This window comes from Penicillium antarcticum (genome assembly GCF_028974205.1).
Source record: "Penicillium antarcticum strain IBT 31339 chromosome Unknown utg000005l_segment0_segment0, whole genome shotgun sequence".
NCBI classification, from domain to species: Eukaryota; Fungi; Ascomycota; class Eurotiomycetes; order Eurotiales; family Aspergillaceae; genus Penicillium; species Penicillium antarcticum.
The window spans coordinates 2,015,866-2,029,835 of record NW_026695303.1 but is presented as its reverse complement, the minus strand read 5'-3'; the positions used below and the strand labels follow the sequence as shown (position 1 = coordinate 2,029,835).

Genomic DNA, 13,970 nt, shown 5'->3' with positions numbered 1-13,970 from the left:
GATCAGAGGCCATAAGATATAGCCGATACAAAAAGCAACCCCCAAATAGCCAGATTTGAAGATGAAGGCACCGGTCTAACCCCAACCGAGAAAGCAGAATCCCCCTTCCCGACACCACTGCTCTCCGTAAAATTCTCACTCCCACCTAGTATTTTCGCAAACCTCATCTCATCCCTCCCAAAATCAAAAACAGCAACAACATTCTTCAAAAAAGACACACCAAGAATACTCAAAGTAACATCCCCAATAGCAACACTCTCCGAAGAAACAAGACTAGACATACAGACCCCGGCAGCAGGTCGGAAAATCAAATCCGAACCATCATGAAAGAAAGTCTGGTTACCGATTTTCAACCCAAACTCAGGAACTTTGGCAGTACAATCAACAATATACGCCTCATGTTCCGGGCTATATTTAGCAGGTGGATCGAATAGCGCATTGATAGGATCGACAACAGCCGATGGCAGGAAGGTAAGATAATTACCGGAATCGATGAATGACTGGAAAGAAGTCGATTTTGTAGTTAAATTGTTGAGAGAGGGTCCGAATTTGACTTCGTGGATTGTGGTCGTCCAGTATGATCGTACTCGTTTGCCGGATGTATAATTCAACGGGAGTGTCTCTGTGATTTCCACTGGGACTATTGTGAATTCGGGGCTGTGGTTGACAGGTGGGAGACCTCCGAGGGTCAAGTATCCTCCAAATGCTGTTGATTTATTTTGAGGGCTTCTTGCAAGTGCGAGGCTGAAGTATGGCTCGATCAGTCCTTGCTGGTGCATGGTATTGAACAATGGATTGTATAGAAGGCGGTTGAACCAGAATGTTGTATTGTCTGTGTTGTTTGCCGGGTGTGCAGATGTGAGAGATGGATACGCCAGACCCAGGAGTCCACTATTCACTTCGTCGCCCATAGGATTGGAGTGATCTGCGATGGCGATTCTCTGGCCTTTGGTGGAGATGTTTCCTATGGAGACGTCTTCGAGCGCCATGATGCCGCTTGCTAGACCGGCTCCATATTTAACTCCGAAGATTTGATTTGGGATGCGCTTGTATGTGTTGGATTTCTGGTAGGTCTTGTTCGAGTAGAAGCAATTTTCTTGGGGAGTTTCGAGATTGTCTGTTGCATTGATGCAGGTAAAGCCCGATTTCATGACATAGGTGTCGCTGCTGCCGGTGTCGACTAGTAGTTGGAAGGTTTGGTTTCCTATAGTAACGGGGGCATCGAATACTGTTCCGAATTCAGTTGAGATGAGTGGGAGTGTGGTGCTTGACAAGGCATTCACCCGGGTGACTGCCATCTGGAACGCGGACAGACTATGAACCAAGCGCATTGTGAAGAATGATGTAATTTGAATGAAGAATTTGAAAGACAAGCGTCTCCAAAACTTTTATACTGCAAGGTTTCTGGGCAATAGTGGGAAGTATAATGCCAAGCATCGTATATTTTAGCGCAAGGCACCTGTCAGGCGTCTTGATGACTACCCTACCTCTGTTAATAAACGCGTGCTAGATATAGTATACAGCCTTACAGCCTTGCGAAGCTCGTATATTTTAGCCTCGTTAGCGCGGTGGAGACTGGAAGTTGTTCGTGTGATTCGTCCACTACTCTAGAGCCTCTCCTAGTTTCCGACTATACTAAGCCTGCAGTGACTAAGTCAAGATCAATTGATCCAATCACTGAGATATTAGCATCCGTGATTACTTGACATAGAAATAAAAGTAAGTTAAATGTGAATTTGGCATGAAGTCATTCAATGATCAAGATGGCATGATAAGGAATGAGGGTATAGGTTAAAAGAGTGCATGAAATCATATCGGAAACACCACGAAAAGCCCAACCGAAACTAGGCGGAAAGCATCATTGCTTAAAACAAAAACCGCCTAGGCAAAGAACATAGGGAAAAGATAGACGCCATTTTTGATTACCGAGGGTGCACAAAAGACTCTTCGCATGACCGCCCCGCCGCCATTTGACAATCAGTCAATGGAAAAAGGGCGGGATGAATATCAATCAAATAAAGCAATGAAACACCAAGATAATGGGGGCGTGAGGGCTGAGCACCACACATCGTGACAGCATCGTAAGTCATTTCATTCATTTTGGCCATTCGTAATGAGGCATCACATCATTTATGCGAGGCTGGCAGTTCCTGCAGCGGCGGTTCCCCAGCGGAGTTTTCGGAGACCGCCACGGACTGCTTCCTGGCCACACGAAGTCGATGACTGGGGGCCAGAAACGCTGTCTCCCATCATGCCTACCTCGGTTCGGCCAACTTCGCGACCGAGCATGTACCCTGCAGAAAAGCTAATTGCGGAGAATAAAACTACAACGCCCGCACTGATGACCCAAGTCATGATTGTGGGGCTGACAGGCGTTGTCGAATCTGCCATTGTTGCCCGGCGGCTTTTCTTCGCGGCACTGCGGTCTTTGGGTGAACTTGAACGACACTTTGATTTAGCGACAGCTGGGCTTGATGGCATTGTCGGTGGGCGTGTATCTCCCCCTGGATCACCTATCGATGGACTCGTCTGGGGGTATTGAGGGGAAGATCGGACTTCCTCGTCACCGCTCTCTTCACCCATTGCAACCGATTCACCAACAAGACGGAATGCAGAGGGTTGAGCAGTAGATTGGGGAGCAGCCGGTGAGGCTGATGGTTGATTGTCATTCTTTGGTAAGCCTCTTGCGGCAGCGGCACATGATAGAAGGGTTGAAAGACTAGCGCGAAGAGCGGCATCATGATCTGCATGATGAGAGGGTGAGATCATGTTATAAGGGCTGTGCTGATGTTGATTCCTTCGTGATGATCGTGAACTGGGGTATGACTCTCTTCGAATCGTTGTTTGTCGACTGGAGGTAGATACATTGGCTTGATGGCGGGTATCAGGATGACGAGACCACGAGGTGTCTGAGGTGGCTGGAGGGTGCGTGAATACGTTAGGTTGAGGTACAAATGGGGACGGGCTAATTCCCATTCCCAGGGCAGTGGAGGTATCATCTTCATCGTCACTGGAGGCAGCATCAGAGCTGGACGAGGGTGGTTCAGAGCGCATCGGTAAGCCAGTAGGGAAGGTTCGGTGAGGCATCTCTTCATTTGAGCTGCTGAGCACTCGATCGGACTCGCTTTCGCTTTCTTCATATTCTTCTTGGCTGCTGCTGGCTTGACTGGCATCGTGCGATGCATAAGCCACTTGCGCTGTAGTGATAGCAGCGAGATGTTGTAGGCGACGTCGACGATTACGGCGTTGATATGCACCTACCTCGCCCTGCTCGACCCGTAAACCGGTAGTTATTATATCATCACTGGTAGCAGCCGAGGAGAAGGACGATGATGACGGCTGCGACGACACGTCAATCCATGAATCTATATAGTGGCGTAGTGAGTACATTGTGCTGAGTATATAAAAGCAATTTGTGTATATGCATGTCAAAAGTGGATCTGCAGGACAGGAAGGTACCAGGCAGATTATAAAAAGGACTACATACCCTCTGATCTTATGGGTGCACCGGATGGCTGGGGCTGACCACTATCAAGCGGCTGGCCATCGCGCGTCATCCGACTTGCGGCTCTGGGCTCACGCACCTGACCTAAAAGGTCGCAGTGATTTGGTTGCATGGCCAAAGAGTGAAATAGAAAGTAAAGAAAAGGAGGGGAATAAATAGAAGAAGAAGGGAGTCAGGCCACCTGGGAAGGAAGCGGTCAACGTGGGGGATGCGATAATCTTATCAATGTGGAGCTGACGATCTCTCCACTGATGCCCAAAGACTTCAACTTCTGCCTTGAGTAAACCCAGAAATATCCCAAGAGAAGTCCCAAAGCTTTGCAATGGATCAAAGTTGAAAGTGGATGGGAGATGCGGTCATGAAGGAAGTCCAACCTTGGGAATCGAATGATGAGGTGATCAGCAGACCAAACAGGTGATTTGCAGCCCGTGACGGGGTTGGCCGATAAAAGATGCTAGGGGTGTGAAAGGGGAGGGCATATTCTGGAATGCTTGGAACTAGAGCGTCTTTACGAAATACTCGATCCCCAAGAGATCAATGAAAGCAATAATCCAGAGAGTGCGACATCCGTGGATGTGGTGATTTGCGCAAACAAAGAAGATTGCGGGGAAGGCGGTCAACAGGGGCAGTATATTCCAGATAGTCACACCATAAGCTACGGAAAAAAGGAAATAAACATTGAGATGTTGTATCATTTTGAAGATACTTGAGCAAATAGCCTATTATCACATAATTAAACACAAACTTTTTGTTTCCCAGTCAAAGAACCGTTGACACCGTTAGTTGCAAAATTCAAATGCAGTAGACAATTTACGAGCTTAGAAGGTCATCTTGGTGCCCTTGAACTCGGGGATGCTACCCTTGCCCTTGTTGATGGCACCGCCGCGGCCACCACCGAAGCCACCACGACCGCCTCCACGGCCACCACCACCACGGCCGCCGAAGCCACCGCCGCCGCCGCGACCACCGAAGCCGCCACGGCCACCACCGCGACCACCTCCACGGCCACCGCCGAAGCCACCACGGTCACCACCCTGGGGACGGGGAGTGCTGAAGTCGAGACGGATAGCGCGACCCTCGATCTCCTCACCCTGGAGGGCACCGTGGGCGGTCTTGGCCTCATCAATGGAAGCGAACTGGACGTAACCGAAACCCTTGGGGCGGCCGGTCTCCTGCTCGGTAGGCAGACGGATGCCGAGGACGCTGCCCTGGGCACCGAAGACCTCGTGGAGAGCATCCTCAGTAGCGCTGAAAGGAAGGTTGCCAACGAAGAGTGTGTCGCTCTCGGGGCTGGTCTGATCACCGTAAGAACGGGCACGGGCCTGAGCGCGGTCACCGCCCTGCTGGTTGTTCTGACGGCCAGTAGCGTAGTCAAGGTTGATGGTACGGCCGTCGAGGTCGGAACCCTTCTTGGCCTCCATGGCCTTGGCGGCATCGGCAGCGTTGGTGAACTCAACGTAACCGAATCCACGGGAGCGACCGGACTCACGGTCGGTGACAATGCGGCAGCCGGAAAGCTCACCGAACTCGGAGAACTCACGCTGGAGCCACTCCTCGTCGACGTTCCAGGAGAGGTTACCGACGAAGAGGTTGGCGGAGGCACCCTCGGGAGCATCAGCAGTCTTGGACTTCTTCGCAGCAGCCTCGGGCTCGTCATCAGCCTTGCGCTTCTTGGAGACGGTCTCCTTCTCAGACTCAGACTCGGAGTCGGAGCTGTCAGAGTCGGAGCCAGACTCGGAGTCGGAAGACTAGAGATGGGTTAGCATCATGGTTGTAGTGGACGAAGGTGACAGGTACATACCTCGGCCTTCTTAGCGGGCTTCTCCTCGGACTCGGAGTCAGAGGAGTCGGAAGAGTCAGAGGACTCTTCCTTCTTAGTGTCCTTCTTGGCGGGCTTCTCATCCTCAGACTCGGAGTCGGAGGAATCGGAAGAATCGGAAGACTCTGCCTTGGCGGCGGCCTTCTTGGGGGCGGGCTTCTCATCCTCGGACTCGGAGTCAGAGGAGTCGGATGAGTCAGAAGACTCAGCCTTGGCAGCGGCCTTCTTGTCGGCCTTCTTGGGAACGGGCTTCTCATCCTCAGACTCGGACTCGGATTCGCTGGAGCTGGAAGCATCCTTCATATCCTCATCGCTGTCGGACTCGGACTCGGAGGAGCTGGGGGTAGGCTCCTTCTTCTTGTTCTTCTTGGAGGCCTTATCCTCCTTGGCGGCGGTCTTGGCCTTGGTAGCCTTGGTGACGGCAGCATCCTTGACCTTGTTAATGGTCTTGGAGGGCTTCTCAGCCTTGGTGGAAACCTTAGTCTTGGACATTGTGATCTATTGAAGGAGAATATGTTAGCAAATGATCTTCATAACAAGCAAGACTCATGGGAGGGGAGGCTTGGGGCTTGGCTTGGGTTGGGTAGGGTGGCACATACTGTGTAACAAGTGAAAATTTCTTGTAGTATGTGCGGCAAAGCCCACGATCCCTCAGAAAACCCGTGTAAGGATAGAAAACGAGACAACAGCCCTCGGAAAAGAACTGCCAGGAGTGATCTAATCACAACTGGACGTTAACCCACAAGCCCACGATGTTTCAAGCCCACAAGCAACGGACAGCCAATACTGTCTATGATATGTAACCCACGAGGAAGATGTCCCACAGAGCCCACAGAATAGATGTATACAAAGCCCACAGCCCTCAGAGTAACAGTGCCCACAGAAAGTCTGACTTACGAATGAAACCCACGCGACTGCGTTAGTTAGTGTGAAGAGAAAGGTCTTATGAAAGTAAGCAATCTCAAGATTGCTTAAGGGAGAGGGGGAGAGAAAAAAGTAAGGAGGATGGATGAAGAAGAAGAAAAAAAAGAGCAGCTCTGGGGGACCACCAGCTCTGATAAGGACGGCCGAAAAAAAAAATTTTCGAAGGCTGGCAGAACCCGACCGCCTTCTGGAACAACGTTAGCTCGGTGGAGACCTCACGGGTACCTTTTGGACGACTCACAGTCCCTGGTGCCTGTACATGTATGTTGGCTTGACAGGTCGATTCTCTATATCCCTATTTACCGCCTCATTTGAGTCAATGGGTCTCTAGGCTATTCGGATATCGCCATGGCTCCTCATATGCCCGCCTCACATCGTCCCCGCAAGAAGAGAAAGTTCGCGACTTCCCCGGGCTCCAACAATAATCTCATATTGGACAAAGGTGATGGAAAGCAATACCCGGCATTCCCGCTAGTCTCTTTCCTCTGGGGTGCTCGCGCAGGAGTCTCACTATGGCTGGTTCTTCCTCTGATTCTCATGGTCGTTGGCCTGTTCCGCTGGGCTGTGAGCTTATGGGGATACTCTGGTATGGGACCGGTTCCTATCTGCAAGCGATACCCTTACTGACAGATCATCAGGCTTCCAGGTTCCCCCGATGCACGGTGATTTCGAAGCGCAAAGGCATTGGATGGAGATTACCACACATCTACCAATCGCCAAGTGGTATCTTTACGACCTACAGTACTGGGGCCTTGACTACCCACCCTTGACCGCGTATCACAGCTGGCTACTTGGCAAAATGTATGCTTACAACGGTCCGATGCAATTGTGGGATTGCTTTGGGAAATGCTAATACATTTGTCTCTTTAGTGGCTCTGTCGTGGAACCAGCGTGGTTCGCCCTAGATAGCTCTCGAGGCACGGAAGATCCTCATTTGAAGGTTTATATGCGTGCAACCGTCGTCGTATCCGAGTATTTGGTGTTCATTCCTGCCGTCGTCAATTTTTTGCGCCGTTTCACTCGCATGCAGGGTGTCCACGCTTGGTCCGCCTCAATTGTTCTTGCAGCAGTTCTCCTTCAACCGGCCAATATTCTGATCGACCACGGCCACTTCCAGTATAACACCGTCATGCTGGGATTGGTGGTCGCGAGCTTGGACGCTATATTGGCTGGGCGCATGCTATGGGCCTGTATCTTCTTTGTAGGTGCGTTGGGATTCAAGCAAATGGCGCTATACTATGCCCCGGTCATGTTTGCTTACCTGCTTGGTGTCTGCGTTTTCCCTCGAATTCGTATTTTGCGTCTCCTGAACATCTCCCTCATCACATTAGCTGCTTTTGCCTTGCTGCTAGCTCCGCTTCTGGTCGGTGCCTCCAATGAGGAAGCCCGAAAGGTGTTCGCATCTTCCCCCGTGCCACCCTTGTTCCAGGCAATCCCTATCTCTCTTGACAAGAGCTCTGTGCTCTATGGGCTGCTATTCCAGCTGATGCAAATCATCCACCGCGTATTCCCCTTCGCGCGCGGCCTTTTCGAAGACAAAGTTGCCAACGCTTGGTGTGCCATCCACACTTTCTATAAGCTCACTCGCTTTGATACTACCCTGCTTCAACGGGCATCTCTCATTGCTACTTTGGGGTCTATCATTGTCCCCTGCGCTATCATTTTCCGTCATCCTCGAGCTTCGCTTCTGCTTCCTGCTCTTTCTTGTGTCTCATGGGGCTTCTTCTTGTTTTCCTTCCAAGTGCATGAGAAGAGTGTCCTCTTACCTCTGCTTCCAATGACACTGCTGCTCGCCGGTGACGGTGGTTTGAGCAAAGAAAACCGCGCCTGGGTTGGCTGGGCCAATGTACTTGGCTCCTGGACCATGTATCCTCTTCTCAAGCGCGACGAGCTTCATGTTCCCTACTTCGTCATGACCTTTCTTTGGGCCTATCTCCTTGGCCTTCCACCTACTTCTTTCGAGACTTACCGCAGTCGACCAAACGTGGAAAACTCCAGTACTCATCTTGAACCTAATTTTTTCACCACGCTCTTGCATTACGCTTTCTATCTTGCCATGATTGCCTGGCATGTTGTTGAGGCATTTGTTCCCTCACCGCCAGGCAAACCAGACCTATGGGTGGTCTTGAACGCCCTGATTGGAGCCGGTGGGTTCGGAATTGCCTACTTGTGGTGTATGTGGAAGCTATTTACCCAATGCCGCCAAATCGATCGTCAAGCGGCAGAGGAGCATAGCCAAAAGAAAAAGCAATAAATGTTTCTTGGGTGGATGGCGGTGTGCTTTCAGTGATACCCTATTTTCATTATCAAGGACCCAGTTTAGATGGGAGCTTATTTCAATTTAGTATTGCTTAGTATATCAAACCGCTCCGATGAAGGAGATGAGATGTTGTATTGGGAATTAAATGCATATCATCCAAAACGCAAATGCTCGCATCAAGTCAGATATGCCTCCAAGCCGGCATACCCAACGTCAGGATGATATCAAGAGAAAAGAAAGAAACTCCCACCAATGAATGCTATAATACAATGTTGTATGGTACAGATCATACGTCCATCCGCTGTCTAGACCTTGAAGCCGTATCCAGCCATGCACGCCTTGTACTGCTCAATTGTGGATTTGCACTCCTGCTCGGGATTTTCGGACTTGGAGAACAGCATGCAGTCGTCACGGGTGGTCTTCTCGGGCTTGCAGACGCAGCAGGGCTGAATAGCAGGTTAGTCGCAGGTTGTTGGGTTCAAGAATGTCGGTTCATACCTTGGGCTTCTCAGTTTGAGCTGGTTGGGCAGGCGCTTGCTTGGGAGCAGCAGGTTTCTCTGCAAGTCCATGTGTTAGCCATTGTATTGATTCCCCGGCTTACCCATCGCCCGGCGCATTGCGCAGTGCCAGGTTCGGGTTGACAGGAGACATCTTACCACTTGAGCCGAAGAGCCAGGACATTGTGGAAGATATGTGACTGGTTCGGGGATATATCCAGAAAACAAAAGACAGGCAGTGAGAGTGAAGGATGAAATGCGAAACGTGAAGCCCGTATGACTGACACCATCGGACATTATTAATGACGACGCAGTTGGTCTTTTCCGCCCGCCGTAGTTATTTTTTTTTTTTTTTTGTTATCAACGAATTATTGCCCCGGATTCGCCTCCTTTTTCTGCTTCACTGCCTGTCTGGTTTTTTTTAAATCTCATTATTGGGTCTTGGGTCTAGTTCTGGGACTTGGTTCGCCATTGACTACCTGGTTTATTCTTCACCTTTCATTCTTTCAGACTCCCACTTAATTACCCCGCCATGGCCCCTCCTAAGGTCTTCTCCCTCGAGGGCAAAGTCCTCAAGCTCGACAGCGCCGAAGACATCAATGCGTACATTCAGCCCCTTGTTGAGAACACCGACTACACTGAAATTCGTTTTGGAGGAAACACTCTGGGCATTGGCGCTTCCCAGCGCCTCGCTGAGGTCCTGAAGACCCAGAAGAACCTTGAGGCTGCGTACCTTGACGACATCTTCACCGGCCGTCTCCTGTCTGAGATCCCCACTGCTCTGACCTCCCTCCTAAATGCCGTCCTCGAGATTTCGACTGTCCACACTGTCAACCTGAATGACAACGCCTTCGGTCTCAACACCTCCGCCCCACTCGTCGACTTCCTCTCCCGGCACGTGCCCCTCCGCCACCTTATCCTGAACAACAACGGACTCGGTCCCGCCGCCGGAACCCAGGTTGCTGATGCGCTGACAAAGCTGGCCGAGCGCAAGGAGGAAGCTCGCAAGGATGGCAAGGATATTGCGCTTTTGGAGAGCGTTGTCTGTGGACGCAACCGCCTGGAGAACGGCAGTATGGAGGCCTGGGCTCGCGCTTACAAGGCCCACGCCGCTGGTCTGAAGTCAGTCAAGATGACCCAGAACGGTATCCGCCAGGAGGGTATCTCCCACCTCCTGACTCAGGGTCTGTACCACGCTAGCGCCCTGGAGGTTCTTGATCTGCAGGACAACACTTTCACTGTTATGGGCAGCACAGCTCTCGCCAACTCCCTGCCCGGATGGCCCTCACTCCTTGAGCTTGGTGTTGGCGACTGTCTTCTCTCTGCCCGCGGTGGTGTGAAGGTCGCCCAGGCTCTGGCCGCCAACAAGAACCCCAAGCTCCAGACTTTGCGTCTGCAGTACAACGAAATCAAGGCTGAGGCTGTCAAGGGCTTCACTCACGCTGCCAAGTCTGCACTTCCCAGCCTGCGCCGTGTTGAGCTCAATGGCAACATTTTCTCCGAGGATGACCCCAATGTCACTGACCTCCGTGAGCTTTTGGAGGCTCGCCAGGAGGAGCACGGCAACGACGATGACCCCGAGGACACCTGGGGTGTTGACGAGCTTGATGAACTCGAAGAGGAAGATTCTGAAGAAGAGGACGAAGAGGAGGAGGAGGAAGAAGTGGAGGAGCGCAAGGCTGAGAAGGATCTCAAGGATGCTGACCGCGCCGAGGAAGAGAAGGTTGCCCAGAAGTCCGACAAGGATGTCGATGCTCTGGCCGATGTCCTTGGCAAGACCGGTATCTAGACCTCACGAGCTGTTGGACAACTGTCAATTCCCTCAGCACCTGCCTCTCATGGGTGGGCTAGGGCTCACTCGAAACAGCTTCGAGTAATCACCAAGACATGACTGAGACACATCTGCCTGTGGCTCAATTGCTGTCTCGGCATTGGTCATTGTTCTCTTATGACAAAGGCCACCCAAGTCCTGGCTCTATTTCTGAGGATCTGACTTACGATACTTACGCTTTACCCAAAAAGACCCCATTTGTTATACCCCCTACACCCCACGATGACGAACCGCATCTGCACATAATCCTGTTTGCATAGCCATGGACCCTACGATTCTTGAGAAGGATACACAGATAGATGTGAATGAAATCCGGACAAGCAATATCAGAAATTCCTTACTTTCGTAGAAGTAGAGCATCTAAATTGTGCCATCCCAAAACAGAGCAAATGAAGTCTGATAGAAAGTTCCGAAAAGGGAAAGCAAAATCTTGGCGCGACTTCGGCCGCTTCAACTCTCTCCAAGGACTTTTTTTTTCTTTGCTCCTTCAACATCACGTACACCACTGTCGTTGTTCTTGCTGCTCTCATTCAGTTGAGACCTCAATATATACGTCCTCCACGGCTGCAGTCTCAAACTGCTCCTCCGACGACGCGACCGTGAAATATCCTAGGTGAGCACCAATACAACACACCCCTCACCGCATCGCGGTTTTGCGCCAGAGTTCAATGTCACCTTGAGCGCAATAGCTTTCACAGTATGCGCATTTGTTTCAGAACTCTGAAGAATGTCTCAGTTTGGGACGAAGTTTCAGGGAGAAGGTGGACACGTGCAATTTGACAGCGTGCCACCTTCACTCACACGGGCTCATCTGGCGGGGTACATTGATAGCCATGCTTCGTGCGACGTGTACTAATACATGTGTACTATGTGATATGTGATTCCAGAGATCAAATGCGTGACTATGTGAAATGCGCCGGCATCCGGAGCTTTACGAAGAACCTGCGCTGGAAGGATTTGCGATTATTTACTGACAGCTTCAGCTTCTAGGCTCTTTGAACCCTTCAAATCCTTCACTTCCTAATCCATCCCCTCTGGTCGAATTATTACCTACCCCGCACACCATGGCCATGGATGCCAAACAGATTGAGGCCAAGGCCAAGGACCTAGGCAAGGCCGCAACATCGAACGAGCCTTCGGCTGTGATTTTGGGCCTGCTCAAGGATATTCAAACCGGCGTGCGCCCAACAGAAGACCTGCTCCGCAAGACCCGCATTGGTATCCTGGTCAACAAGTTTAAGTCCAGCAAGACCCCCGAGATCGCGCGTCTCTCCAGTGAGATTGTGTCCAAATGGCGAACAGAAGTAAACAAGCAGAAGCAAGGCGGAGGTTCCGCAGCCAACCGTGGCTCCAGCGACTCGCCCCGGCCAGTACAAAATGGCACAGGAGCATCAACTCCAGCCACAGCTACGCCATCAGACAAGGCCTCGAAGCTGTCTGTGCCACCAGATAAACGCACTTGGAAGGCGGATAAAGTGGAGGTCAACCACAGTGGCAGCAAAGTGCGCGACAGCTGCACGGGCTTGATGTACGACGGACTATGCATGGGCTCAACCGAGCCTCCCAAGACCGTCCTGGCTCGGGCTATTGCTGTTGAGGTTGCCGCCTATGAACATCTCGGTCCTGAGACCAAGGAGGCCTACAAGACCAAAATCCGCAGTCTGTTCCAAAACCTGAAGAACAAGTCCAACCCCAAGCTACGTGTGAGCGTTGTTTCTGGGGAGATCACCGCCGATCAATTCGTGCGCATGACCTCTGACGAGCTTAAGTCTGTTGAGCAGCGTGAAGCTGATGCCAAGCTTCGCAAGGAGAACATGGATAAGGCCATGGTTCCCCAGCAAGAACGCAGTATCAGTCAGAGCTTGCAGTGCGGCAAGTGTGGCCAGCGCAAGGTGACATACACTGAGGCTCAGACCCGCAGTGCTGATGAACCGATGACTCTGTTCTGTACGTGCACAAACTGCGGAAAGTCCTGGCGGCAGTGAGTCTGCAAGGTTGAGAGCTCTTCGAAGGGGGTGTGTACTATTTCTCTGGGACTGGTGTTTGTTTTCGTTTCCTTTTTTTCCCTCTTCGGGCTTGCTATACAACCTTGGTCCACAAGCCATTACTTGAGCTTTTTTTTTTTTTTTCGCGGACTTCAGGGGTGGTTTTTCTACTTCTGTTTCTCTTCCGGTGTGAAGCTTAACAGACTCTTCCGGAGACAATGGAGAATCAGATAAGCTACGCTACTATCTACAGAAATGAGATATCCTACAGTTACCAAGGCGCAGAAGTAGATGTATACTTGCAGTTCAACTGTCAACAAACATAAAACAAAACGTCATGGTTATGTAAGTTTGCATCTGAGATCACCTGGCAACCTCATATCAACCTTCCAACTCCAACATCTTCTCCCTTTCGCTGCCTAAAATGAAAGAGCAAGAGAAAGCAGAATGACACTCCGCAAAAATCTCATATCTTCAGTCCAAACCCTCCTCCAAGCCCTAACAAATCCCCCAAAATCAAACCCCCTCGAGACCCTCCTGGCAACATTCACAACCACCCCACCCCCAAAATGCCACGAACACGGCCTCCACCAACTAGCCCCCTTCCTCGGCCGAACGTTTAGCGGCCAGGATGGCTTGGTCACCTACTTCAATCTCTTGTCCACGCATCTAGAAATCCACAATATGAATTTCGAACCTGAGGATGAGTGGCTTGTTGATGAAAGTTGTATGGCTGTTTGTTTGGGGGGCAGCGCTACGTTTTCTTGGAAAGAGACTGGGCAGGCGTGGGATGAGACGTTTTTTTATCGCATTAAGCTTGCTGAAGAGTTGTCCCATGAACAGAGGGAGAAGGGCATGTTGAAGGTTTGTGAGTATTTTGTTTGGGCGGATACTGGGGCTGCCTATCTTGCCAAGTTGGGGAGGTTGGGGGAGTTAATTGGGGACGGAGAAAATGGGAAAGAGGGTATTTACCTTGATCATAAGGAGAAGTCCCGGAAACAAGGGGGAGATAGTTCATCTCAGGATGTACTTGGAGGGGGCTTGAATGTCTATGGGAGCTGTGGATAAGGAGAGAAGAAGACTGACGACGACACAAGCATGTACCATATTAACAAACGTTATCATTGAAGAAAAATATAAGGTTTTCAA

The 13,970-nt window shown here is 50.9% G+C and overlaps 7 protein-coding genes across 7 annotated transcripts; 3 read left to right on the top strand and 4 right to left on the bottom strand.

Annotated features, from left to right (window-relative positions):
- Positions 1-2: 2 nt before the first annotated feature.
- N7508_005407 (pepsin-like aspartic protease) lies at positions 3-1,331 on the bottom strand (the record flags this gene model as incomplete). The annotated part of the gene is made up of 1 exon (XM_058463473.1): positions 3-1,331. One exon carries the CDS (start codon positions 1,329-1,331, stop codon positions 3-5), a length of 1,329 nt encoding a protein of 442 aa, XP_058319951.1.
- A 799-nt stretch (positions 1,332-2,130) lies between these two features.
- N7508_005406 (uncharacterized protein) lies at positions 2,131-3,617 on the bottom strand (the record flags this gene model as incomplete). Its single annotated transcript, XM_058463472.1, has 2 exons — positions 2,131-3,365; positions 3,488-3,617. The coding sequence occupies 2 exons, from the start codon at positions 3,615-3,617 to the stop codon at positions 2,131-2,133; spliced, it is 1,365 nt and encodes a 454-aa protein (XP_058319950.1).
- A 706-nt stretch (positions 3,618-4,323) lies between these two features.
- N7508_005405 (putative nucleolin protein Nsr1) lies at positions 4,324-5,816 on the bottom strand (the record flags this gene model as incomplete). The annotated part of the gene is made up of 2 exons (XM_058463471.1): positions 4,324-5,253; positions 5,307-5,816. 2 exons carry the CDS (start codon positions 5,814-5,816, stop codon positions 4,324-4,326), a joined length of 1,440 nt encoding a protein of 479 aa, XP_058319949.1.
- A 780-nt stretch (positions 5,817-6,596) lies between these two features.
- Positions 6,597-8,502, top strand: N7508_005404 (dolichyl-P-Glc:Man(9)GlcNAc(2)-PP-dolichol alpha-1,3-glucosyltransferase ALG6; the record flags this gene model as incomplete). The annotated part of the gene is made up of 3 exons (XM_058463470.1): positions 6,597-6,834; positions 6,887-7,049; positions 7,119-8,502. The coding sequence occupies 3 exons, from the start codon at positions 6,597-6,599 to the stop codon at positions 8,500-8,502; spliced, it is 1,785 nt and encodes a 594-aa protein (XP_058319948.1).
- Positions 8,503-8,813: 311 nt separating this feature from the next.
- Positions 8,814-9,125, bottom strand: N7508_005403 (copper metallochaperone COX17; the record flags this gene model as incomplete). The annotated part of the gene is made up of 3 exons (XM_058463469.1): positions 8,814-8,954; positions 9,007-9,065; positions 9,110-9,125. The coding sequence occupies 3 exons, from the start codon at positions 9,123-9,125 to the stop codon at positions 8,814-8,816; spliced, it is 216 nt and encodes a 71-aa protein (XP_058319947.1).
- A 412-nt stretch (positions 9,126-9,537) lies between these two features.
- N7508_005402 (GTPase-activating protein RNA1) lies at positions 9,538-10,794 on the top strand (the record flags this gene model as incomplete). Its single annotated transcript, XM_058463468.1, has 1 exon — positions 9,538-10,794. The coding sequence occupies one exon, from the start codon at positions 9,538-9,540 to the stop codon at positions 10,792-10,794; it is 1,257 nt and encodes a 418-aa protein (XP_058319946.1).
- A 1,106-nt stretch (positions 10,795-11,900) lies between these two features.
- N7508_005401 (transcription elongation factor DST1) lies at positions 11,901-12,821 on the top strand (the record flags this gene model as incomplete). Its single annotated transcript, XM_058463467.1, has 1 exon — positions 11,901-12,821. One exon carries the CDS (start codon positions 11,901-11,903, stop codon positions 12,819-12,821), a length of 921 nt encoding a protein of 306 aa, XP_058319945.1.
- Positions 12,822-13,970: the final 1,149 nt, after the last annotated feature.